At 36.7% G+C, this 25,346-nt stretch overlaps 14 protein-coding genes across 14 annotated transcripts; 6 read left to right on the top strand and 8 right to left on the bottom strand.

Moving 5' to 3' along the window:
• The first annotated feature begins 420 nt into the window (after nucleotides 1-420).
• On the top strand, nucleotides 421-989 carry B0P05DRAFT_83183 (uncharacterized protein). The gene has a single exon (XM_051583876.1). The coding sequence runs from the start codon at nucleotides 604-606 to the stop codon at nucleotides 943-945; it is 342 nt and encodes a 113-aa protein (XP_051435351.1). The 5' UTR covers nucleotides 421-603; the 3' UTR covers nucleotides 946-989.
• Nucleotides 990-997: 8 nt separating this feature from the next.
• On the bottom strand, nucleotides 998-2,095 carry B0P05DRAFT_540742 (nucleoside phosphorylase domain-containing protein). The gene is made up of 2 exons (XM_051578100.1): nucleotides 1,804-2,095; nucleotides 998-1,756 (listed from the first exon to the last, which is right to left on the bottom strand). The coding sequence occupies exons 1-2, from the start codon at nucleotides 2,052-2,054 to the stop codon at nucleotides 1,030-1,032; spliced, it is 978 nt and encodes a 325-aa protein (XP_051435350.1). The 5' UTR covers nucleotides 2,055-2,095; the 3' UTR covers nucleotides 998-1,029.
• A 3,102-nt stretch (nucleotides 2,096-5,197) lies between these two features.
• On the top strand, nucleotides 5,198-5,443 carry B0P05DRAFT_469212 (uncharacterized protein; the record flags this gene model as incomplete). The annotated part of the gene is made up of 1 exon (XM_051574480.1): nucleotides 5,198-5,443. One exon carries the CDS (start codon nucleotides 5,198-5,200, stop codon nucleotides 5,441-5,443), a length of 246 nt encoding a protein of 81 aa, XP_051435349.1.
• Nucleotides 5,444-5,468: 25 nt separating this feature from the next.
• B0P05DRAFT_437829 (uncharacterized protein) lies at nucleotides 5,469-5,639 on the bottom strand (the record flags this gene model as incomplete). Its single annotated transcript, XM_051573724.1, has 1 exon — nucleotides 5,469-5,639. A coding segment is annotated over one exon (171 nt), but the record flags the coding sequence as incomplete, so codon positions are not given.
• Nucleotides 5,640-7,648: 2,009 nt separating this feature from the next.
• On the top strand, nucleotides 7,649-8,933 carry B0P05DRAFT_571413 (GDP-mannose 4,6 dehydratase; the record flags this gene model as incomplete). The annotated part of the gene is made up of 3 exons (XM_051581373.1): nucleotides 7,649-7,745; nucleotides 7,798-7,935; nucleotides 8,011-8,933. The coding sequence occupies 3 exons, from the start codon at nucleotides 7,649-7,651 to the stop codon at nucleotides 8,931-8,933; spliced, it is 1,158 nt and encodes a 385-aa protein (XP_051435347.1).
• A 2,095-nt stretch (nucleotides 8,934-11,028) lies between these two features.
• Nucleotides 11,029-12,347, top strand: B0P05DRAFT_540725 (cyclin-like protein). Its single transcript, XM_051578099.1, has 2 exons — nucleotides 11,029-11,435; nucleotides 11,505-12,347. Exons 1-2 carry the CDS (start codon nucleotides 11,193-11,195, stop codon nucleotides 12,282-12,284), a joined length of 1,023 nt encoding a protein of 340 aa, XP_051435346.1. The 5' UTR covers nucleotides 11,029-11,192; the 3' UTR covers nucleotides 12,285-12,347.
• On the bottom strand, nucleotides 12,348-14,368 carry B0P05DRAFT_540724 (uncharacterized protein). The gene has a single exon (XM_051578098.1). The coding sequence runs from the start codon at nucleotides 14,360-14,362 to the stop codon at nucleotides 12,386-12,388; it is 1,977 nt and encodes a 658-aa protein (XP_051435345.1). The 5' UTR covers nucleotides 14,363-14,368; the 3' UTR covers nucleotides 12,348-12,385.
• Nucleotides 14,369-15,554: 1,186 nt separating this feature from the next.
• On the bottom strand, nucleotides 15,555-16,669 carry B0P05DRAFT_83038 (uncharacterized protein). Its single transcript, XM_051583875.1, has one exon. The coding sequence runs from the start codon at nucleotides 16,472-16,474 to the stop codon at nucleotides 15,785-15,787; it is 690 nt and encodes a 229-aa protein (XP_051435344.1). The 5' UTR covers nucleotides 16,475-16,669; the 3' UTR covers nucleotides 15,555-15,784.
• A 66-nt stretch (nucleotides 16,670-16,735) lies between these two features.
• B0P05DRAFT_82938 (SNF2 family N-terminal domain-containing protein) lies at nucleotides 16,736-20,332 on the bottom strand. The gene is made up of 5 exons (XM_051583874.1): nucleotides 18,809-20,332; nucleotides 18,623-18,764; nucleotides 17,624-18,578; nucleotides 17,236-17,574; nucleotides 16,736-17,184 (listed from the first exon to the last, which is right to left on the bottom strand). The coding sequence occupies exons 1-5, from the start codon at nucleotides 20,160-20,162 to the stop codon at nucleotides 17,059-17,061; spliced, it is 2,916 nt and encodes a 971-aa protein (XP_051435343.1). The 5' UTR covers nucleotides 20,163-20,332; the 3' UTR covers nucleotides 16,736-17,058.
• Nucleotides 20,333-20,376: 44 nt separating this feature from the next.
• B0P05DRAFT_586920 (uncharacterized protein) lies at nucleotides 20,377-21,051 on the bottom strand (the record flags this gene model as incomplete). Its single annotated transcript, XM_051582543.1, has 2 exons — nucleotides 20,377-20,490; nucleotides 20,533-21,051. The coding sequence occupies 2 exons, from the start codon at nucleotides 21,049-21,051 to the stop codon at nucleotides 20,377-20,379; spliced, it is 633 nt and encodes a 210-aa protein (XP_051435342.1).
• A 190-nt stretch (nucleotides 21,052-21,241) lies between these two features.
• Nucleotides 21,242-22,027, top strand: B0P05DRAFT_540718 (uncharacterized protein). Its single transcript, XM_051578097.1, has one exon. The coding sequence runs from the start codon at nucleotides 21,405-21,407 to the stop codon at nucleotides 21,930-21,932; it is 528 nt and encodes a 175-aa protein (XP_051435341.1). The 5' UTR covers nucleotides 21,242-21,404; the 3' UTR covers nucleotides 21,933-22,027.
• Nucleotides 22,010-22,573, bottom strand: B0P05DRAFT_540716 (uncharacterized protein). Its single transcript, XM_051578096.1, has one exon. The coding sequence runs from the start codon at nucleotides 22,352-22,354 to the stop codon at nucleotides 22,163-22,165; it is 192 nt and encodes a 63-aa protein (XP_051435340.1). The 5' UTR covers nucleotides 22,355-22,573; the 3' UTR covers nucleotides 22,010-22,162.
• A 162-nt stretch (nucleotides 22,574-22,735) lies between these two features.
• B0P05DRAFT_571406 (uncharacterized protein) lies at nucleotides 22,736-23,754 on the top strand (the record flags this gene model as incomplete). The annotated part of the gene is made up of 7 exons (XM_051581372.1): nucleotides 22,736-22,782; nucleotides 22,883-22,957; nucleotides 23,017-23,071; nucleotides 23,120-23,138; nucleotides 23,183-23,413; nucleotides 23,463-23,596; nucleotides 23,632-23,754. The coding sequence occupies 7 exons, from the start codon at nucleotides 22,736-22,738 to the stop codon at nucleotides 23,752-23,754; spliced, it is 684 nt and encodes a 227-aa protein (XP_051435339.1).
• A 500-nt stretch (nucleotides 23,755-24,254) lies between these two features.
• Nucleotides 24,255-25,199, bottom strand: B0P05DRAFT_438202 (uncharacterized protein; the record flags this gene model as incomplete). Its single annotated transcript, XM_051573729.1, has 2 exons — nucleotides 24,255-24,894; nucleotides 24,940-25,199. Coding segments are annotated over 2 exons (900 nt in total), but the record flags the coding sequence as incomplete, so codon positions are not given.
• Nucleotides 25,200-25,346: the final 147 nt, after the last annotated feature.

Here is a 25,346-nt window from a genome sequence, read left to right as displayed (position 1 = left end):
AAAAGTCCGGAATTACACAATACAAGCATGATTTACGTAGATAGTCGTTGCGTCTTTTGTATCACTGCCCATATTTCTCTTTTCTCTCTTTCAAAAGCGAGATACTTAAATGAATATGACACTGATAGAAGAGAAAAAAAAAAGACAAACTCTTTCTTTTTAACGAGGAAATCTAGACGGAACTGTTTGTTTGATACTGCAAGTTTTATACTGAGTAAGTCAAGAATAGAATGGTAGATTATCTCTACATGAACGCACACTGGCTATAATAGTTGAATAACTGAGAAAGAGAGAGAAGGCTTACTATACGTGGAACTGCGAGGTAAATTGATTTGAGGTATTATTTATCAAATCAGAATCAAAAGTCGAAACCCACACAGAGACATGTCCAGTAAGATTCGGAATAAGTTGGACAAAAGAGTTTGTGCCAAAAATCGATTAATGTGATATGCTAAGGAGATAGAAACGATTGATAAAGGTTAAACAAGACGTCATTAAATCAAAAGAAAACAAAACAAAACAAAGCACAACTTGATACTACTATAAGAAAAGGGTAGTATTTTCTGCTAACTCATATGTCGTAAAAAAAAAAAAGCGGCTCGTATGATATTTAATGTTTATTCTCTTACAACAACAAAAAAGAATAAACTAGTGCTAGTGCTTGTGACAATGATTTGTCCAAGAATACGATCACTAGACTATCACATTTACAATATGGATTTAAAGGCTCTTATGACTCGAGAAGGACAAAAGCAACCCATGGTATTATCTCATGCAAAAAGAGAAACAAACAAAAACTCTCTTTATTTAAAAAAAAGGGAACTTACAATTGCACCATTAGCAACAATCCGGTGGCCTGATATACTTTTAAAAATGGTAGTCTATTGGACTTCAAATGTTCCAATAAGAAAAAGATATAAGAGTGTACACTTTTCTAACAAGTGAGAGTGAGTGATAGTTGCGAATAAAATATACATGGTATTTTTTATGTAATTAATGTGGCCGTGAGAAAAAAAAAAATTGGATTTATTATACAAAGATACCAGCAGATTTGCGCTGACTAACAGGTTCCCATACTGAGCCCTCAACAGGCATTTCATTTTCGATTTCTACCTTGGTCAAGGCTTCTAAACAAGCTCTGCCTACAGCTGGTTCTAAGATAGCAACGACTTCAGGACGAATAAAACCATTGCGAACACGGTCGGCAAATACTTGCATACATCCAGCCGCTTTAATGGGCTTTGTGGGATCACGGGCACAATGAGCCAAATGGAACAACATAGAAGTCTCCATTTCCATTGAATAAGTCTTGGGATACTTGGTTGTAATTTCGTTGACGAGGTTTTCATTTTCATCCCAAAAGACAGGATCCTGTCTGCCTTGAGAACTGTAGAAGCTACAGCCGTCTACATTTAAACCACCACTTACGACAGGACCAATCATGTTGTTTTCTGCTTCGAGAGGTTCAAGTGCCTTTTCGAGTGTTTCTGTCAAGATGGTTGTCATGCCTTCATCAGCCTTAAAGACACCAGAAATAAGGTAGGGCTTGTCTTTGATTTCGGTATTCACAGGTTCATCAGCGAAATAATCAATATTACGTCTGACACAGTAACCACCGCCAGGGATAATCACAGCACCAGCAGGAGCCTGAGGGGATAAAGAGCCACAGGAACCAAAACGAAGAAGGGCCAAGGTACCATCCACACTAGCTCTTGTTTCTCGGACAAAAAAGTCCATCATAGCAGCACCCATACCACTAAGCAATTTAATCAGCATTACTACGATATATGCCTTTTTACTTACATGGCCATGATGGTCACAGGGACACCTTTGTATCTGCCTGTGATAGTCAGGAATCCTCTTTGGCTTGTTCTCTCAAAGATAGGATGTCCACATTCTTCTTCTGAGTCTAATAATTTGGCAATTCTTCTGGCACGGACATGATCACCCACTGTCAATACTCGGTTGGCTACATCTCCATGCTTCACACTAATATGGTAGACTCTGTCTTCAGCATCTCTGGGGAAATTGGCATTAGAAATTGTTTCTTTCATTTTGAGCGATATAAACAGAAAAAGAAAGAAAGATAAAAAAAAGGCAGAAAATCCTCTTTTTTATATATATATATATATTTAGACCAAGCGGAAAAATTATTCACGCTCTTTTAAAATAGCGTACTTTGAAAGACATGAAAAAAAAGGGAAAAATTAGCGTATTCATGCATATCCGAAATGTGCAAGTTTCTTAAATAGGTCTACAATAAAGACAGTCTTTCAATTTTGCTATATAATATTCAACGAAGCCTTGAAAATTGCTGCACATGATTTGATTGCAAGCAACTGCAATTCTGGAAGTCAATGTCTTTTCTTCTAAGAAACTATTCCTTCTTAAGTTTACTTTTACAAACAGACCAGAATTGCTCGACGAGATTAAGCTCAGGCGAATAAGGAGAGAGGTACAAGCTCTTATATTCTCGACTTTCAATGCATTTTTGGATATCTTGATGCTTATGAGTAGGAATATTGTTCATAGTTAAATAATGACCACAAAGCTCCTCATGAAAATTCATTGCATCCAACATATTGGAGATGAAATTGAAGTAATGTCTAGTAACTGTACCACTATTATTTCTTCTCTCTTTTTTCGATAAAAGAAACACTCTTGGTCTTCTCATGCTGATATTTACAACACCAAAGGGAGGTATCGCATTCAGAACGACAATGGCTTTTGTTCTCGTCTTAGATACCCTCACAATTGTTTGCTCGTTTTCTTTGGACAAAGAAAAAATTCGCCAGAGATTGATGTGAGAAGCAGCTTCGTCAATATGTAAACAGTAGCTGGTGAAGTCTATACTTGTTTCCATTTATTTCTTTACCTTTTGATAGCACTGTTCAATCCTTTCAGGGCTGCTTCTCTCCAAGAATTCTAAAGATGCCTGTTTAAAGGTAGTTTTGCACTTCTCCCTGACAAATGTGTTGACCCTGTTTTTGCTAATATTGAGTTTGCCAAACTTTTTTTTTATCAGCACGTTAAGTATATCATCTAGTATAACGGAATTTATGTTTGCATTTTTCCAATCATCCATAGAGTCATTATGCTCATCAGTTAATGTGATTGATCTACCCACTAGCTTTTCTCTGCCTGCAGCCCTTTCAATAAGTTCCTGAGGAGTTTTGTTATCTTTGCCCATCTAGTCTTGTGCCGTATAAACATTAATACCAAAGGGACAAACACTCGTTCTTTTTTTCTCTTTGATAAATTAAGAAGTTTCCAATAATCTTCTAAATCATTGTCTAGCATTGTTTTAGTCAGACCTAACTACTATCAAAAAAACAAATTTATTGAGCGTAAACGGGGAGGGGGGGGGGGAAGAAACAAAAGGCTCTTAAGTCATCGAAAAGAGAAGTGTACGGAGACTTAGATGATTTAAATATAATCGCAGTTAGTTTTAAAGTGTCCCTCTTTTCATTTTATTATTTTATAATGTTTTTTATTTACATAAATATATCTTTAAATGCATTTGATAAACTCTGTTTTTTTCATGTGATAAATAGTAGTTTTCTATAGAAATATCGCAATCGTTTTCTTTTCTTTAAACATGCATATTCTTGCAAAAGCTTTCGTTTTTTGGAGTGTTCGGCTTCGACAATTGCTTGTTGTTATTCTATAAGCCTTATAAATTTTGCTAGTCAAAGACTTTTATATATTTTCGCATGCTATTTGAGTGTTAATGAACATACAAAAGTAGCAACGTAGGCATTTTATAATGTAGATGTGGGGCAAATGGACAAAAGACATACAGAATGCCCATATGCAGAGATTGAAATAGAAGGGAACTCCAATTCTTCTTGTCGCTGCATCTAAATCGAGCTTTTGCTTTCATCCACTCGTGCTTCTCTCACTTCTCTGATTGACGAGAAACACTTGCACAAACGTTTATAATTAATTATTTTATGTATTTTCCTTTGTATCTCTTAAAATTGTGACCATCTCTTGACAGACTTTAGTCATAGTCTACGTGGAACAAAAAATAAAAACTTTCAAAAAAACAATAAATAAATCGAGCCTTTGCTTAGGACTGCATAAAAATGCAGTTATTCCGCCTTGGCACAATGGCAAAAGTTATGGATTTTTGCTCTCTGAGTCTATTGGTATAGAAAAACTGCGGACTTGCTGGTAAATTATTGAGTAAATAGGCAAAAATGATATGGAGATTTTTCACTCCTATCTCATCATTTTCATAATGCAATTGACAAGCAAACTTATTCATCAAAAACTAGAAATTCTGACGCACATTTCGAGTATTGTAACTTGTCGATAGCTTTATTTTTCGTCTTGTAGCGTCAAAAAGAAGAACAAGAGTTTTCAAAATGAGGATTTTCGTGAATAGTACCCTTTGGTCAAAAGGCCATTTCGACCAAATTTCACGAATCGCTTTTTTTGGTCCAAATCAACTCCAAAGGTAACATGGAAGATAGCAAACATTGCTTATGCGTATTCGAAGCATTATATGCGCATAAATAAGCTTTTATGATACCTTCCTATGCCTAAGAAAAAGGCAAAGATTTGCATGAATTGTTACCTTCTCCATTGTTGAAGTATACATTTGTCTAGCGTCTCTGTTACATGAGTAAGTAATATACCATTATATCGAATGGGGTCAGCTTACTAATGGATATTTTTCCTTTCTACGAATTACAGTATATCATGAACCTTGAACACAGATTTAAAGGCAATGCTTAAATCGATTTGGCTTTTCTGCTTTAGGAAACTCCTTAAAAGCACTCATTTCACATCGACTGGGTTATTCTTTCTGCATACTTCTTATGACTCGTTTTCTTCTTTTGGATAGCGTTGAATTCGTCCCCAGATGCGGAAGATAAAATAGCCTAAAAAACAATACTTTCTTTATTGTATACCAATGTTAAAAAGAAAGAATACCTTGTTGAATTTCTTGAAACAGACAAATAAAGATGTAAATTCAAATGTTTATCGAGGCACTTTATTTGAACTACAAACAATGGAGTCCCTGTCTACTATGACCAACATGACACTTGAACATGTCGGTGGCAAAGGCGATGGCGGGATCGATCTGAAGGGGCAGTGGTTAGATGCCAATGTTGTGATTCAGTGCAAAAATACAAAGCAAGGATGTACACCAGACCATATTCGAGAATTAATGGGGACTGTATTATCAATGACTCCTGCTCGTAAAAAGACCATTGGAATTTTATCGATCAGGAGTTGTAAGCCATTTACACGTGACGTGATTTCACTGTTTAATGCAAGTCCGGTGCCTCTTGGCCTGGCCACTGTGCAAGAAACAACACTCAAGTCACTCATGTTTAACAAGAAGGCACAGGCCATCCTTAAAGGTTTGACTATTTCAACACAACATGATCCAGAAGGCAATGAAAGACTGTTTATAGACATACAACAATAAAAAAGATGATTGCATTTTATTAAGGATTACAATAATGCACTTTCAAATGTCTTCTCATGTTACTCTGTACACTAAATCTTTTTCCGCAGCCTGGTTGAGGGCATACATGTGGCTTCTCTCCTGTATGCGAAAGAATATGGATTCTCAAGGAAGAAGGTCTTGAAAATGTCTTTTGGCATTGATTGCATCTATATCTATTGTTGCTGCTATTGTTAGTGATAGCCACATGTGATGAAATATCAGACGCTGCTCTTCTATGGAGTATTGTTGTGGGTTGTTTATCAAAGGAACAGTCAGAAAATGATCGGTTATGCGGTGGGCGAGGAGGATGCAGGGGTTCAGGTGCGAATACGATAGGTTCTCTAGTGCGAACATTATCTTCTGATTTCCTATTTCCCTCCCAGCCCATAAGTGTAGGCCTAAAGGATTTAAAGGGTGTCTGAGTTAAAGAAGGAGTTGGTGGAGAGAGCATATCTATTGATTATTAGTACACTGGCTACATAGCAACAAATACCTTTTGATGGGTCATGAAGCATGCTTTGAATTGAAGGAAGATGCACTTTGCTGCTGTTCATAGAGAAAGAAAGGGAAGAAAATAAAAGGGAGAAAAAGAGAGAGAAAGAAAAACATTCTCATTGTACATCTATCATTTTACCACTTTTTTAAAAAAGCAAAGAAAGAAAGAAACAAAAAAAAAAAAAAAAAAAAAAAAAGGACTCTTGCATGCAACAATAAAAGCAAAAGACGATCAAGGAGAACAATTTACGATGTATTTTTATTTTTATTTTTGATTATTGCCTCTTCATTTCTCTCTCTCTCTTTTTTTTTTTTTTTTTTTTTGCTAATTCTTATTGAAACACATAGAAGGAAAAAGAATCATAGGATGTTGTTCATGGGATCAAGTCTAAAGATAACAATTATTGTGTTGTACAACAGAAAGATCGACAACATTTGTCATGCATAGAATGACTTGCTTTTTTTATTAGACATTAGATATCGCTTTATAAAAGAGGATCACCGCTCAGACCAAAACTGTTTGGATTATGTAATATAGATGCCTTAGACATAGAACATTATTTGGCTGAGCAGTTGGTACATATATACAGGTAGCACTAAGCGGGAGAGCGGTAAATAATCAAAAATTAGTTTGCATTTTTGTACGACTCTATTGAGCCAGTTTGTACATTTGAATTAATATACAACAGTTGAACTTAGGTTGTTTATCTTCAAACTTGCTATGATACATATAATACTGTGCGTTTGCAGAAACAAGCACCGGATAGACGAGAAGTCTTTGTGTTTTCCTTATTTGGGATTGACATTTTCTATGATCCAATTTGTTCCAATTAAATCAATATACCAGTCTCTTTGCTAGCTTCTGCATAAAATTGATTCAGTCTGATCTTGAGTGTTCTTCTGCCAATGGATTCGTCCAGACTGTAAAGTAGTATGGTCAAATTTGAGTGTATCTTATTATCAACTTTAACTTTTATCCTCAATGCGTCTGATCTGGTACTGTCTAACAGGAAATCTACATCAATGTCCTCGATAAGCTTCTTAGGGTGTTAATCTCTTTCTCCCTCTCTTTTGTATAATTCATCTTTATCTTGGTGGTAAATCAACAGAGAAAAATACTCTGCTTACTCTAGAAAGCAAACATTCCTGTTTAAGTGGATTGCTTTTGAGTAGCTATCAGCTATTCGGTAAAGAAAAAAAAATATAACAAAAAAAGGTTTACTTAACTAAAGCATTTTTTTTTTCACTAATTAATCGCACTTGAAGCAATAAACAAGTACAAGACATACCCACTCTCTCTTTCACTTTGTTGCTTATTTAGAAAACAACTTGTTCTTGTTATATTGAATCATGTTGTACAATCGATGACGATTTTCCTTACTTAAAGAGTCCGCTACAAACATCTCTGTATCTTATTTTTTTTGTAAAAAAAAAAAAAAGTAACAAGTTCGTTAAAAATACTGCTTTATACCAGTCAAAATGTCAAGACTTTTACTTTAAAAAAGAAGAAAGGGGCTTATGAGAGTAAAAAAACAAGCCTCCCCTTTTTTTTTGTTGCTTTTAAAATAGATATTTTTGACTTGTGTTACAGTTTCTAAAAATTCAAATAAAGGTGATAGGCCAAGCCCAATTTATTATATTTCTTTCTCTCTTTCTCTTCATCTCAAAAGAACAAAACAAGTCATCACTATGTCTGAAAACCTCATTGCTTCCCTCCAAGTTGGTCGTACTTCTCCTTCCATGACTGCTGAAGAATACAGAGCCCGTAAGGTTGCCCTTATTACTGGTAAGTTAACCATTGTTTGTTTTGCTTTGCCGTAAGCTTACATGGAGTTTAGGTGTTACTGGTCAAGATGGTTCCTACTTGACTGAATTTTTGTTGGAAAAGGGTTATGAAGTCCACGGTATTATCCGTAGATCTTCTTCCTTCAACACTGGTCGTATTGAACACATCTACAAGGACAGACACGATCAAGGTAAATATAATTAAAAGCGTGTTATTGGAGGCTTTGATTTCAAAGATCCGACAATCTATTTTTGACGTCAATCAGTGCTAATTGACGATCCCTTACTTAATTTAGGTGTCAAGTTCTTCCTTCATCATGGTGATTTGACTGACTCTACATGTCTTGTCCACATCATTTCTCAAGTCCAGCCTACTGAAGTATACAACTTGGCTGCTCAATCTCACGTTAAGGTCTCTTTTGATATGTCTGAATACACTGGTGATGTTGATGCTCTTGGTACACTCCGTCTTTTGGATGCCATCCGTACCTGTGGTCTTGCTGACCGTGTTCGTTTCTACCAGGCCTCTACTTCTGAACTCTACGGTAAGGTCGTTGAAACTCCTCAAAAGGAAACCACTCCCTTCTACCCTCGTTCTCCTTATGGTGTTGCTAAGCTCTACGGTTACTGGATTGTTGTCAACTACCGTGAATCTTATGACATGTATGCCTGTAACGGTATCTTGTTCAACCACGAATCTCCTCGTCGTGGCCGTACCTTTGTCACTCGTAAGATTACCCGTGCTGTTGCTGATATCCATTTGGGTCGTCAAGACTGTCTCTACCTTGGTAACATTGATGCTAAGCGTGATTGGGGACATGCCCGTGACTATGTTGAAGGTATGTGGCTCATGCTTCAACAAGACAAACCTCAAGACTTTGTCTTGGCCACAGGTGAGACCCACACTGTCCGTAGCTTTGTTGAAAAGGCCTTCAAGGTCACTGGCCGTAATATTGTTTGGGAAGGTGAGGGTGTGAATGAAATTGGTAAAGATGCAGATTCTGGCAAGGTCCGTGTTCGTATCGATCCTAAATACTTCCGTCCTGCTGAAGTTGATTTGTTGTTGGGTGATCCTACCAAGGCTAACACTGAATTGGGCTGGAAGCGTAAGGTTGACTTTGATGAATTGGTCACTGAAATGGTTGTTGCTGATATCGAAGGTGGTCTCAACTCTTCAACATTAATGTAATTTTAGATTTCATATTTAATTTAGTACCCATATATACACTCCATAAAAATAATTTGGTCCAGAACATAAATAAAAAGATATATTTGTAGCATATAGTGCCAAATGGTTTTACGGGGGAACTTTGGCAAAAAAAAAAAAAAAAAAAAAAAAAACTGTGCTACTTTGAAGGAACTTTAATATATCAACAAATAATATCATTCAACTGTTAACTGCTTCATATCATCACTTGGACCAATCAAATCTGTTTCTAAACGTGCCTATTTCTCTTTAGACGAATTGAAGTATACAAATTCGTGCTCTAAAGAAAGACTTGCACAAAGTCATTGACACGAGTCTCCGATTTCTTCCCTGCTTTCTACTTCTTCAGTTCTACAGAAGTTTCTTTTAGCGGGACTAATCAAGTGAATATGTATGTAACTGCCAATGTTCAAAGACTTGTATTACTTGATACTTCTTTTTTTTTTTTTTGTTTCAAAAGCTCTAATCGCTTCTTGGCAACCAAAGACAAAAAGCAGAAACCTTGTCTTTTGGAATACAATATCTTTGTTTGTCTGTCTAGTTTATCGTTTGTTATATCTTGAGAGTATTTTTTCTTGAGGAATGACAATGCGCTTTTTCGTTTCAATTAGTCATATATATTGAGCAAAATAAAAAAAAAATGACTAGAAAACGAATTTTGGTTGGTATTATCTTTATTCTATGTAATGATTCAAGTGTAAGCTAACATAAATTGCTTTAAAAGAGTTACCTTACAAAAAGAATTGAAGTTAGCCGATATTAATAGAAAGGTCAACCAGCTTATAATCAAGAAAGAAGTCAGCCGTCATGGTTTACTCAATTGAAGCAGATATCTCTCTGTTCAGCTTTATTTTGAGAATAGATTTACTATGTATGTAGGCGAAAAATAGCTGATATACTTTAAGTCTTGGCTCAAGTTAAAAAGAAGTCTGAGTTTAAATGAGTATTCTCATGTCAAAAACTAAAATAAAAAAATCAAAGAATTTAGAAATTCACCTTTCTTTCGTCCAAAGAATTTTTTAGTACGTTGGTCTGGTCACTCTTGGTGGTGTTCCGGATTTTGCTATAATCCCTTGTGAAGGACTGTATCTCTTAGGTATCAACAATTGTGTCAAGTGCCAAGTAATTGAAGACATCCTGGAATGGTGTCCTTTACTTGTGGTATTGGTATTGCCATCTGCAGCATTGAACAAGACAAGATATAAAGAATAATGGCTCTCAGGAGCAACGAACAAAACACTTATTATAATCTTTTTAAGACATACTAATGAGTAGCCCAGATGACGGTTATTTTCTTTGGGATTATATAAGACTCATATAATGGTACTGAATGCTTCCACAAAAGCATTGTTTTAAAGATATTTCATATGACTAGTCACTTTGCTTCACATACACTAGTTTCCATTTATACGATGATTTTATTTTTCCAAATAAAACTTTCATCCAATACATAATAAAAAGAAAATCCGAAATTCAAGAGAAATGATGGACTAAAGTGTTTAAAAACGAAGAGCTATCAAAAAAAGCGTATTAACAGAGATAATATATGTAAATAGGACGATTTTTTGACTTTTTCTTTGATGTGTGCTCAAACATAGGAAACTCAAAAAACGGGAATTAGAAGACAGAGATAATGGTTTAATTTGAAAAACACTCGCTACCAATACACTTTTGGTGGTGTTATGCTAATAGATTGTTTGTAGTTTATTTTGTAGGTTTATTTAAGAAATTTCAGGCTATGATTTAAGATTGCACAATAAGTTTGATGCTCGAAAAAGGCACACATTGAGCATCAAAAGCATATTAGGTGTGTAATGTATCAAATGGAATCAAAAGTTATTTACTAGTTACAAAGTATGTATATCTTTAATTATATGGATATCCTTCAGATGCTAGTGATAGTTCTTTTGTATGTCAACAACTATTGACAGCCGTTCATTGTCCGAGGGGCTAGAACAGCCAATGAGGTCGGAGTCCTATTCAAATGCAGGACTCGAATGATTCGTTCAAAGATGGCTTTAGTCATCCTCTAACAAATTAAAATGAAAATTTTTTCTGATTTTATTCTTTCAACTTCTTTTTTCTCTTTCTTATATTTTCTTTTCTTTAATCTCATAAGAAGAAAAGAAGTTCACATTTGCATTAAAATAAGCCAATTGTTTTTTTTTACATCTATTTTTGGCTTCTGAGAAAGACAGAGAGAGAGAAAGAAAGAAAAAGAGATAATAAAGAAAAAAAAACATGACTACTGCCATCCCCTTTCCTTTACGTGATCCTCAAATAAAGGACGACGGCAAACCCAAGCAGTTTGCTCCCAACTTGAACGTCAAGTTGATTTGTCCCGATTGTCGTATTGACCCACCACAAATTGTCGAAGAATTCGCCTCGGGAGACTTAGTTTGTGGTGATTGTGGTCTCGTTTTGGGTGATCGTATCATTGACACGCGTTCTGAATGGAGAACCTTTGCTAATGATGAAGGCGATGTATGTATTAAAATGATTTGTCTATATATAGTTTTAATTCATATGATACACACTCTGTTGTGTGCATAGGATCCTTCTCGTGTGGGTGCCGCAGCAAATCCATTGTTGGATGGTAATCAACTGGATACTGTGATTTCCAGAAGAGATGGAGGCTCTGGAACTGCCAAGGACTTGAATAAAGTACATGGTCGAGCCACTGCTGTCAAAGGGGAACGCAATCTTGTCCAAGCTTACAAAGAGATCAGCGCAATGTGTGACTCTATTTCACTTTCAAAGATTGTTAGCGATACTGCCAAACAACTCTATAAACGTGTGGAAGATGAAAAGTTACTTCGAGGCAAATCAAGTGATGCTATCATTGCTGCTTGTATCTTTATTGCTTGTCGTCAAGAAAAAGTAGGCCGTACGTTCCGTGAAATTTGTGCATTGACTCGTGTGCCAAAGAAGGAAATTGGCCGTTGCTATAAATCACTCCAATCCAAGCTTCAAACAAACACATCCATCATGAATTCTGAAGATTTAATGCTTCGTTTTTGCTCCAATTTGCAATTACCAAATTATGTTCAAAAGGCTGGTATTGATCTCGTGAAACATGCCAAGGAACATGGCACACTTGCTGGCAAGTCACCTATTTCTGTTGCTGCTGCCTGCATTTATCTTGTTTCTTACCTTTATCGCCAACCTAAATCAACACGCGATATTGCTCATGTTGCTGGCGTTTCTGAAGTCACTATTAAAAGTGCTTACAAGTCGCTTTATGCAGAAAAGGAAAGCTTGGTTGATATTGAAGCTTTAAGAGCAAAGCCTAACGGTGAAAACTTGAGCTTTGAAGACCTTGCTTTACCTTAACCAATCTATATACACATATACACATACGATTATACATATATACACACATACATAAAAAAAAGATATATATTTAATGTAAATAAAAAAAAAGGAAGTTTATTTTAAGCAGGTGGCAGAGTAGCTAGTCCTACTGGAATAGGAGTATTGTATGCATAAATATAACGATTGTCTTTTCCGTAATAGTAAAGTAAATCATCCGCTGTATTTTCTTGTAAAATACATCCACCTGCACTGACTGAAGGCCTGTTACCATTAGAGAAGCAGTAACATTCATAAAGTATGTTGGCAGTGCCAGTTTGGATCACATCGTATTGAAGCCCAAAGAATTGGAAGTTGTTACCTGATCCTGCTCGACAAGCATTTGAGCAACTAGCATATGGAATAACTCCAGTTGACGAAAGGGTTATAACACCAAGGTTATTATCACTATAACAGCTTGGAATCAAGGGCGATGTAGTTAACGTGCTTGTGGTGACTGTAGTAACAGTAGTGGATGCAGTAGTAGTAGTTGTGGTTGCTGAAATAGATATGATAGTAGTTGGTGTAGTGATTGTAGTTGATTCAGTGGTAGTGGTAGTTGTCGGTAAAGTAGTTGTGGTTGCTGAAATAGATGTGATAGTAGTTGGTGTAGTGATTGTAGTTGATTCAGTGGTGGTGACCGTGGTTGGTAAAGTAGTTGTGGTTGATTCAGTGGTAGTGACAGTTGTCGAAAGAACAGTTGTTACGGGCTGTAATGAGACTGAAACACTTGTTACTGTTGCTGTTGTTGACTGTGTAGTGGTTGTTGTGTCTGTCAGAGTGTTTGTCAATGTCGTTGGAGTGGTTACTGTTTCTGTAAAGCTGGTGGTTGTGGTGTAAGAGGATGTTTGTGTAATTGTGATCGAACTGATATCAGTAGTAAAGGATGTATCGGTGGCGGTTGTGGTGGTAGTAAGGGTGGTAGGCTCTGTAGATGTGGTGGTCACTGTTTCCGTTGTTGTAGAACTCAAGGTCAATGTTGTGCTTGAAGTCTCTGTCGTAGGCACTGTCAATGTTGTCGTGTATGTTGACGTCGTACCGCTTTCTGTAGTTGTGACAGTTTCAAGGAGGGTGGTGCTATAAGTGGTGGTGTCAACACTTACAGAAGTCACTTCTACTGCCGATATTTCTGTCAATGTATTTGTCACAGGCAACAATGTTGTTTCTGTCAATGTAATTTCTCTCAAAACTTCAACAGGCGAGATTTCCGTAGTGACATATGTACTCGTCAGAGTCGTAGGAACCACCGTGGTAACATAAGAGGTAACAGTAACTGATGTTTCATCTTCAACCACTGTTGTATACGTCGTTTCAAAAGTGTATAGGGAGACATCCGTTGTTGTGTAAGTTGTTGTACTTCCTGGGTAAGTATTATAATAAACAATTGTGGAAACAGTTGTATACGTAAGGACCGATACCCTAGGATCTTGAGTGACAGTAACCGTTGTATCTCTTTCTGTCACAGTGACTGTATCTGCAGCAATGCGAACCATCTTAGGCACCACAAGAATATCTTCAAAGACAGGTACATCATCATAGACATGTTCTGAAAGTGCTCTGTAAAGCGAGCCGTCATCCATATGATGTCCTCTCTTTTGGAAGGCTGAGGTGGGTCGATGGCTGTTGAGGAGGCGAATAGCTGCCGTGCCTTCACCGTAAGGACTTGTTGCCTTGATCGTGATGTTGTGAGAACCTTGAGACAAGTCAAAAATACCTCGACTAAAGCGTTCATCCACCAGACCTTCTTCAGGTGTATCAGCATAAACAGTCTTGTCATCAATAAAATCAACATCGGAAGTAGAGCCCAACGAAACACCATTCACGAATACTTCAAATGTATCACCTCGGTTCTTGTAATCAACCACTTGAATATGAGCCGTGTCTTGTACCTTAACTTGAAACGTTTCACCTGCAAAAGCAGAGTTGCCTTGCCAATGAAAAGCAGAGAAGTCATCTTGTAATGAGACCACAGGTGCGCTACTTTGATTAAGAGCGATATTTGACGCATCTATCAGAACTAGACTGGCTAATGATAGGCAGAAGGGAGTTAGGGTCCTCATGTCTTTATTGAAGAAATGAGGGGAAAAAAAAGATAAGGCAAAGCATTGATTTAATACGCAAGATTTAGAGTTTCAAAGAATGTCATATAAACCTTTGTAAAATACACAGAAAGGCATTTTGTTTAGGTTTACTTGTATGTGCCTTTTAAATCAAAGGAATGATATACATACGCTTATTTATTTAATTAAACCTTTTTTTTTTTTTTTTTATTGTTATTAAAGATACCAATTCAAAATACGACTTTTAAAATTAAATACATGCACCAAGCAGGTTAAGCACACATTGAGTGGTGATAGTGAGTGTAGTAGTAACTGCGGAAGTAACTGTGGAAGTCAAAGTGTTTGTGACAGTAGGAGTGGTCGTGGAAGTGATAGTATTGACAAGAACAATCACAGAAGTAGAAGTAATGGGTGCAGGTACAACAGAGGTGCTAGTCGTGGTAATGGTTGTCGTGGTAGTGGAAGGAACAGTGAGCGTGCCGGTAGCTGTGATAACATTGGTAGTAGAAGTCACTGTGGTAGTGGTCGTTGTTGTTGTTGTAGGCGTCGTGCTGACAGTCGTTGTTGTTGCGGGAACAACCAATGTTGTTGTGGTACTGGTTGTGGTTGGAGTTGTTGTCAACGTAGTCGTGAGCGTGATAGATGGACTTGTGGTAGTAGTAATGATTGTAGTCGTATCAATTGTAGCAACAGCTGCATTCGGAGCCAGTACAGTGATGGTCAGGGTGTCCAAGACTACTGTTGATGTTGATGTCACTGTAGATGTGGTAGGAGTGGAAACAGTCGCTAAAGCTATGGTAGTGGATGTTGTTGGCTGCAAGCTGACAGATGTAGTCGTCAATGTTGTTGTAGTGGTAGTAGCGGCACTAGGAATAGAGAAAGATTTGAACCTGGCTATGATAGTGTTTGCACCTGTTGTAGTAAATGTGGTGGTTGAAGAAAGTGTAGTCAATGTCGTATAAGTAGATGTGCCTGTTGTTGTAGAAGGAGAGAGCGTATCAGAAATGACTGTTGTGGTTGAAGTGAACGTAACATCCGATAAGGTTGTGTAGGTTGATGTGATAGTGGTAGAAGAAGGCACTGTGGTGACATAAGTAGTAGGCACACCAAGTATATCTGATGTAACTGTCGTAAGAGAATCACTGCTGCTTGTAAAAGTGGTCGTATACGTAGTAAGAGTAGGTGTGGATGTTGTAAAAGTGCTTGTGTATCCTGCATCAGCTAATACGAGTGTGTCTACAGTAGAGGTAGTCGTGCCTGTGGTAGTAGCGACACTATCCGTAGTACTGGTAATTGTGCTTGTGAATGATGATGTTGTTGTTGAAACGACATCAAAGGTGGCTATAGCTGCAGGTGCAAAGATAGTAAGTGTTGTAGTTGCAGTAACACCTAAATAGAAGTTTTGTTAGTAGAGTCAAATGACTAAAGCTCTTTTCTCTCTCTCTCTCTCTCTCTCTCTCTCTCTCTCTCTCTCTCTCTCTCTCTCTTTCCCACTTTACTGTTTGCATTTGCATTTGTGTTTCTTTGTCTCCAAAGGTTCCATTCATCATCAGAGTCATATTCTTCAAAATAATCATATTGGAAAGGTTCACCAGCTATGAATTCATCAGAGTCATCATCCTGGCGTCTGTTTCTATAGAAAGCAACATCTACGGCTTGATCCAAGACACGGATAGCTGCAGTGCCTTCATCAAAGGGCCCTTTGGCCTTAATTGTGATTCTATGAGGACCTTCAGTCAGACCAAAAACGCCTTTACTAAAACGTTCATCATTCAAGGCTTCTTCAGGAGTAGAGGCATAACCTTCTTGATCTGGATCAACAGCAGAAGTAAAGCCGAGAGAAAGATCATTATCAAATACTTCAAACATATCTCCACGGTTTAAATAGTCTGTGATAAGAATACGGGTATTAGGTTGAGCATCAATAAAGAATGTCTCGCTTGCAAGTACAGCATCGCCTTTCCAACGGAAGGGAGTAAAGGCATCATTGGTTAATTCAACTGTAGAGGCAAATAATTCATTGGCTTCAAAGTCAGCATTGGAAGTATCTGCAGCAAAAGCAGAAAAAGCTAGCAAGATAGAAGACAGATAGAGCGAAAGGACTGGACGCATTCTTTCTTTCTTTCTTAATATCAAAAAGAGAAAAAAAAAAGAAAGAAAAGGGTATGAGAAAGAGGAGAATATGATTATGATTACTATAAGACAAGCATTTTTAAAAGTAGAGTGGTCGTTGATAGTAAAGACCACATATAAGAATGTGAATAGCTGGTTTTTCAAAACCTTAAAAAAATGAACGAGAACGTTGTCCAAAGACATTTCCATACTAAGCTTAACCTAAAAATTGTTACGACTTGATTACATGATAGTATATTTCAGTGGTACAAGACACAAATCTATGGTATGTAGGGCTATTTTATTAGATCACTCTGACTGTATAGACTGTTGAAATCCAACGTATTTTAAAACCTAGTCATTGTATTTCAAGGCAGATGTTGATATTACAATATGTTGATCATTCTTTATGTCCAGTGATGAAAGAATGACTGAGTCCTACAGCTTAAAGAATTTTACTCAAATAAAAGGACCCTTTTTTGTTATTATTGTTATAATTTATCCACTTCATAAGTTGAATGTTCAGTGCGTGTATGTATGTATGTTCTCTGTATGTACATTTGATGTGATTGGTATAAAGCGGATTAAGCAATTCTAGGTTGACTGGGTTCTGGTAAATCACCACCTCGAAAAAGATAGATCATTTCTTGAAGACCTAGACGAGAAGTGGGTGGACTTGATCCTTCACCTAAAACACCATCTGCAATAACCTATATATATATAAGAAACACATAAACACATAAACATACACCTATTGTTACCTGTTTCTTGTTTTGTAGTTCGAGAATACGATCTTCTACTGTATGATTGATGAATATACGATGAACCTCAACTGGCTTTGTTTGACCAATACGATGTACACGATCAATTGCTTGATTTTCAAGAGCAGGATTCCACCAAATATCCATTAGAATAACACGGTTAGCACATGTTAAGTTAAGGCCGAGAGAGCCACATTTAGTAGAGACCAACAGAACCTTGTATTCAGGATCTTCATAGAACTTGGAGACAGTGTCTGCTCGTTCTTTAATGCCCATGGAACCATCATAACGAAGGTATTTATGGCCTCTGTCCTTAAGTGGTCTTCCAATCAAATCAAGCTATGAAATCATCAGTCATTTGTTATTTATAACAGAAAGAATACATTACAAAAGCAGTGAATTGAGAAAACACAATCGTCTTGTCTTTACCGTCTGTAGAAGCAGCTGTTTCATCCAAGATATCAATCATTTTATTAATCTTTGCACTTGCAATAAATTCATGTGCTCGTTGTAAAGCTTCTTTTTCTTTTGTTTCTTCCTCTTGTTCTTGTTGCTGTTCAGCTTCCTTTATCAAACCAGGCGCATTTACCTTAATAAAAGCATCTAAAGAGACCATACTCTGCTTGCTAATATCACCACGACAATGAGGACATCGTTTTGTGCTGCTATCATCATTCGTATTCAAGAAGCTATCAAGACATTCTTTACAGAGAATATGACCACAGTCTTTAGCTATTTGAGCATCTTGTGCAATATCCAGACAGATAGGACACTCAATTTCAGAAAGTGTGGCAGAACTACTCAACAAACGCTGAACAACTTCTGGCTTCATCTTCTTGGCCAATTCTTCTTGTTTTTCAGGGTCGGCTTCTTCTATATCACCTTCAGTAAATGTCAGGTTAGGATGCAGACATGCTTGACGAAGGCGCAACAAAAGCACCAAGACAGACGAATAATTCTTCATGACAGAACCAGCTTGTAAATACTTGTTGAAACGAGCTTGAGCTCTTTGTTCCACAAAATCGTAATGGATTCTTTCATCAGGCGAGAAGTCAACGTGTGTCATATGGATATTTCTTTCAGGCAAATCAAGAATAGGCCGGCCATCAATCTTGGCCTTCTTGGATCGACGAAGGGCAATAGCCTTCATTAGTACATAAGCAACACGTATTGCCTTTCGATGGCTGCCGTCTTTCATAGGCTTCACAATCGCATCTCTGAATTCATCCCAGTCACAGAAGGGTCTGATACGCAAGAATTTGATGAGTGAGTACAGTTCATCTACTTTGTTTTGAATAGGCGTAGCTGTAAGGCACCATCGATACGTAGCTTCAATTCGACAACTAGACAACCTATAAATTACCTTGTTTGTTTTTTTAGCACTTACCATCCACGCGCACCCAGTGTTTGTTTGTTTTTGATTGTATGCGCTTCGTCAAGGATGACTCTATGGAATCGAATATAACTTAATGGACCCTTTTGTGTCTCATGAAAGTTGTTTGCAGTAACAGAATAAGAAGAGATGATGACTAACAAAAGAGTAAGCTAATGATGACCCTAACAAGACAATTACCATCATATTGAGACAGTTCATAAGGATTGTTTGATCTTTGAGAGCCATGATAGACCAACACTTTGAGACGAGGTTCTGTCTTTTCTTGTATTTCTCTTCTCCATTGATCCATAAGAGACACAGGGCAGACAATCAAGGTTGCTTTGACCCGAATCTCTTCAGTTGGAAGTTGTCTGGGTCTACAGCGAAGATAGGCAGGATCCAATTCAGTCAGTTCTGTACAAGGATTCTGAATAATGATAGCTAATGCTTGAATTGTCTTGCCTAGACCCATATCATCTGCTAAAATACCACCCTTGTTGTTTGAATTCTCCATCTTGACCATCCATTGTAAACCAATCTTTTGATGTTCAAGCAGTTCAATTGACAATCCTCTAGGCGTGCCTGTTCTGTCTTTAGGTGGTGGTGGATTATCATCGACTACATTCTCCAACAAATCACGCAATTCTCTTTCTGTTTCTTGTTGTGATAAGGGTCTTGCATGGTTTGGATTAGCATAAGGATTGCCTTGTTGTCTAGCAATGTTGGTCATATGACAAGAACCAGCGTTCGCTTGTGAAGCAGAAGAAGAAGAGGAAGCATAAATGGGAAAGCGAGATCTTGCCTGTAAGGGAGGAAAATGAGATCCTGCTTGAGAAAGAGGGGAGCCATGACGAGAAAAGAGTGGAATCAAATCACGTAAACCATCAGGAAAGCCAGAAAGACCATTATTTGCGGTTGCTTTCGTAGGCCTCATTGGATTGTATGGCACAAAAGCAGGAGACACATTTAAAGGAGGCATATTCAAAAAAGACACTTCAGGCTCATCATCCGATATTGTCTCAATATTGTAAATGCTATCTTCCGTTGTAAGATCAATACAGTCTTCATCGTCAATGACTTCAATGGCTTTTTTGCCTTTATAAGTTGGTTCTAGTTTAGGACGTTTTGCTTGGTGACTTGAAATATCAAGATTAGCCGTTTGATATTGTTTGCCTTCTTCTTGTAGTTGTTGTTGTAATTGAGCAGCCAATTCAAAATCTCGTTTGTTGGTGTTATTCTCTATTCTTTCTACAAGTTCTCTTTGTGCTTTGATCTCTTCCACATTAATACCCAACGTGGCGAGATCACTAGGATCTTCAAGACCTGCTTCAACAAAGAAAGCATAGGCATCATCATCCAAATAAATGCTGTTATTGATGTTTGATCCAGCTAATTCTTTACCCTTGTTGTTGCCGTTGTTGTTGTCCTCAACTGTCAAATCAAGTACTTGTCCTGAATCATTCATATTGTCTCTTGATATGTCAATAATAGGAACACCTTCTACTGAATCAGTGTCAGAGATTTCAAATACTTGATATTCAGGACTATTCATAGTGTTGCTTGCAAGACAAAAAAAACAGAGTCAAGTTTCTATTGTTAAAGGCTGCGGTCGGCGATTAAAATACGTGTTTTTTTGTTCTACTACAAAACAAAAGAGTCATGCTTATCTGTATTCTTAAAGACCATCTTTATTCTTTTTTTTTTAGAAAGAAGAATACATCTCCATATTATATATATATATATATCTTCAAATAAAATGTAAATAATCAAAGAGGAAATGATGCCTTTTCAGACTGTTGACAGGCATTTTTTAGATTGTTCATAAAAGTGGGCACACCTGTCTTTGCAGCCCAATTTACTACAGATTTTGGGATATTGCCCTACAGAACGTTCTAGATAGGATCAGACTTGTATGAACTTACTTTAGGATCTTCAAAGTAGTCCATCAACACACAACAGCCATTGTAATGTGATGTGATGCATATATGTTGTTCATAGCTGTCAATACGAATTACGTTTTTTTGTTCAGGATAACAATCCAAAGGTAAAGATTGGCCCAAAATGACTTGATATTCTTTATCATCCCTTATGACGATTCTATTTTCAATGATATACGTATAATCCCGATGAGCTAATGGCCACGGATATTTCATATGGAAATGAGTGGCTATCTCGTCTTCAAAGTCAAATAGTGTATAGGACTCCATATTCTTATCCCACTGCTTCCTATAATCAAGATCAAGATAGACCTTGGCTAATGTGTCTGGCCTTATATCATCCCAGATCCCAATCGATCGATATCGGTATAAACCTTTATCAAGCACTGGCTGACGATAAATACTGAATTCATCTGTCTTTAAGTAAAATTCCCAATTGTCTCTTGATTGGTTTCTGAATTGGTCTAGAAAGTCTATAAAAGACGCTTCAGTAAAGAAAGGCATACACAACCATATCTTGCCCCTTCTTTTTTTCTTTTATTTATTGTGACTTTATAACATAGACACGTCTCTTGTCTATGAACAATGGTTGGATGATAAATTATGATGCTACGCATATTACATATTTGATTCCAATTTTGGACTGTTTTTTTTAATTGTAAGGTGACACTGCATTATAGCTTTTTTTTTTTTTTTTTTTTTTTTGGTACTTGTCATGATGATTTTTTGAATATGTCATATTGATGAATAAGATAGAAAGAATCCATTGTGTATATAAACCCACATTTTATGCTAGTTTTATTTTATTTTTCTTTATTCAATCTTCATCTAATTGATTAATTAAATAAGAAAAAAAAATGGATTCTCAACAAGCCAACATTAGCAGTTTTGTTCAAGACGGTTATGTCCGTGGTTCTTGGATTGCTTTCTTTACTCTCTGGGTTCTCTGGGGTCTTTCTTACTTTATTCGTCATGCCTTTGGACGTACTGGTTATCCTACCAACACAACAAATGCTGCTACTGCAGAAGATCCGGAAGCACAAGCAGCAACAGCGGGTACGACGGGTAAAAAGAAGTTTGGTTCTGGTATCATGAACAGTTCCATGGCTGATCGTTTGGCCAGATCCCATGAGATTTTGTTTGAAAACACCTTGTTACTCTTGTCTGTCTTGGTCTTGAACACATTGGGTGTTGGTTCTACTCGTGCTGTTATGATTTTGGCCTGGATTTTCTTTGCTTTTACTGCTTTGGATGCATTTACTGAAATTGGTGTCAACCATCACTTTATTCGTATGGTCTTTAATCTCTTGTTCTTCGCTGTCACTCTTGCCATTGGTGGTCTTGCTTTCCATTACGGCTGGCACCACACTACTTCTGTCTTTTAAAGAAATTATCTAGTAGTTATCTAATCTTTTTTTTCTTTTCTTTTTACTTATGCTTATAATCCCTTAATATTAATAAAGTCCTTATTTTACTTTTACATCTATTGTATGAAATTGACATCTGACGTTTTTTTTTAATTTCCAAACAAAGGCAAACTATAATTTTATTCGCACATTTAGCATGAATTCTGGTTCACCATGACAACATTTTCAAAAAAAACAACGCCACTTTATTATCTGGCATTACGTCTGGTTTTGTTCACTTCTTCATTTGTATGATATGAAAATACCTCCTTTTTTATCATTAAAATCCAAATAGAACATTTGCGAAATAAATTAAACAAAACAAAAAGGGGGCTGTTTCTTTGAATATTTAAATTAACCTTTTTTTTTCTTTTTTGGAAAGTGAACAAAATGACTTTCATGCTTGCTTTGTCCTACATTGTCAAACATCAAAGAAAATCCTCTAAATGGTAATTTACGTTACAGAGATATAAACCTTATTAATCTCAATGGTAAGTGTCGTTCTGAAACATATAAGTGGATAGAAAGCAGTATTATCATGGATGTAATAATAAAGATTTCACTAAACTGAGTTAGATGCAGTAAAGTAAATGAGTTGACGTAATATTTAATAAACAGAGGATCATCTTTTTACGTTTATCATGCAAAATAAAAATAACTCTTTTTTTTGTAAGACATAAAACCATGCTTGTCCAGGTTAAGTACATAGCGTCTTTATCAGGTTGATACCCTTTAATGTATGCTTTATCTTAAGAAGAGAGAAAAAAAAAGCCAGCCAAAGAATGGTGCGAGTAAACGCTTTTTGCGTTTTGATCAGTAACCCTTGCAGGTTTGAAAAATCTGTTTTCCTTAGTATCTTTCTGAAATAGAAACGTCAATAATTTTCATCAATAAAAGACTTTGCCTGAGCGATGTATCACGTAATTAAGAAGTCTTGACCAAGCAATTGGAACTTGTCAAGAAGAATCTGCTTATACCAAATTTTTACAAACATTTAGCTTCTTGTAAGTTATCATTCACTTTATTCTATAAGTGTATTCTAATTACATGCTTTTCTTTATAGACTTCACAGCTTTGAAAACTGGAGCAAGAAGCCTAAAGACTCTGAAGCAGAAAAGGTACGCAAAATAAATGAGATTACGATACTTGCTCTTATTTTCAATAAGATGCTTCTTGAAAACAATAGTTAGTTTTTTTTTTTTTTTTTTTTTGCTAAACATGATGAGTAGTGGTCTCAAGGAACATTGCCTCTTCCTCCTCTTTCACTTCTGGCCGTAAAATCGATCTTCTGGTGGCTAACGAAGATGGCGACGAACTTGCTTTCTGCGAGTTCAAAGCCAACAACAACACGACTTTAATACAGCACCAACAAAGCAAGAGCCTCCGGCTCAATCAACAGATCCTGATGAAGATGAAAAGAAGATCACTTAATGAGCAATTGATTTTCTTCAATGGGAAAGGTAAGTAGAAAAAAAAAGTTTATCTCAAATCATGCTCACTTTATCATAGGAAACTTTGGGCGCTTTGTTGTGTTGGAAGAAACTGGAGAAATCTATTGTAGCCGCCCTTCTTCAGCCTTCATTGTATCTCATAACATTCTCCAACTAGATGATGATACAATCAAGGCATTCATCAGTTGGAAGGTAATTGAGTCTGATTTGTTTATCACTTCTAACAGCTGTCTTCACATCATTTAGAAACATTTGTTGCTGGTGAACAAGAAGTTGGTTGCGGCAAGCAACAAGCCAGAGAGAGAAGATGTGGGTATTTACCCCAATACCTGCTTCACAATTGTGAATAAAAAAGAATAACCCTTTTAGCTATCAAACATACTGTACTTTGTTTTTTGTAACCTTTTCTCTTTTTGATCTTTTAATCAAAAATAACATTCATCAATACCAAGTATCAAGGAAAATAGACCAGTTTTTAGAAGATGAAACGTATCAAAAGTTTTTTACTTGAAGGGGAATAGATAACCTGTTCTTACTGTAACAGCTGCTTTTTGTTTTCTTTGAATACAGCTTGATAAAAGTATATGTTGATCATTTGAATAATCAAGAGTTTATTTTAATCGTTTCTTTTCATAGTTAGCACAAGTTGTGCAAAACCTTGTTTAAAGCCAAGAGAAGACTCTCTTGAAGATGGTTCTCCTTGTAACAGGTCTTCATGAGCGTATTCATTTATAGGTAAAACCGGTAAATTATTCAGCCCATCTTCACTACTATAACCAGATAATAATGGTTGACATGCTGGTAATTTCTCTTTTGGTCTAGGAATAGGATCAGTCGGCTGATAAGGAGCAGAAAACAAAGCCGAGATACGGTCTTGCTCGTCTATCCAATGTGCACAACACAATCGTTCATCCAAAGCAATCCATTGTCTACCTGATCTTTGAACAAACCGTCCTCTCGTGACAAAACTATCAAAGTAAGGCCCAGAACAAAACGAACATGTCTGCTGTCGACTGAAATAGTCTGATAAATGACTAGGGTATGGTATTTGATATTTGACGATTTGCCGTGCACATATCTCTACAAGACGAGGTGGATCATGGGCTCGTGTATGCATGAATTCTGTCTTGAATGAACATCCTTCTACTGTGAGTTTTCGAAGTGATTTGAGGGTGGCTATTTCAGCTGGTATAGAACAAAGTGGGTTATGGGATACGTTGAGTGTGATCATGCCTTTCAGTTTAGCAATTTCTCGAGGTAGATGTGTAAACTGGTTATGGTTCAAGATAAGCACAATCAGACTCGGTAAGCTGCCAATGCCTTGGGGTAGTGTGCTTAATTTGTTATGACTCACATTGAGTGCTTTGAGTTTAGGCAATATGGTGATACTGTCTGGAAGGTATTCTAGCTGGTTTTTAGATGCATTTAATACACGTAGGTTCACAAGTTGTCCTAGTGTTTCAGGTAGATATATCAATTGGTTTTTTGACCTATGGACCTAGTCAATGGAAGAGGCATAGATGGCATGGACTTACAAATCCAACTTGGTCAAGTTGTTCAAATGACCTATGCTTGAACTCAACTTGAACAACGATTTATTAGATACATCTATCACCAATGAAGATACAAGTCGATTTTTCGGATTGATTTCACCAATCGTTAATTTTGACCAGCCTTCCTCATCCTTCAAGGTGTCTGTGTCACCCTCTTCCTCATCGTGTTTGATATAATGAATCATGTCTGGATAATATGTCTTGTCAATGTAATCCAGATCATGAACAAGGTTTTGATGTAATGGGCAATTTGCATTGATTTGTTTTGAACAATGATGGCAAGAAAGTTCAAGTTGATATAGATGAGGATGATCTAATACAACATCATGGCTAATTTCTAGTGTATTTTCCTCTTCTTGTTCTTGTTGTTGATTTATATAGCCAAATAT

This window comes from Gilbertella persicaria (assembly GCF_025201335.1).
Source record: "Gilbertella persicaria strain CBS 190.32 chromosome Unknown B0P05scaffold_18, whole genome shotgun sequence".
Lineage (NCBI taxonomy): Eukaryota > Fungi > Mucoromycota > Mucoromycetes > Mucorales > Choanephoraceae > Gilbertella > Gilbertella persicaria.
This window is presented reverse-complemented; position numbering and strand designations above follow the sequence as displayed.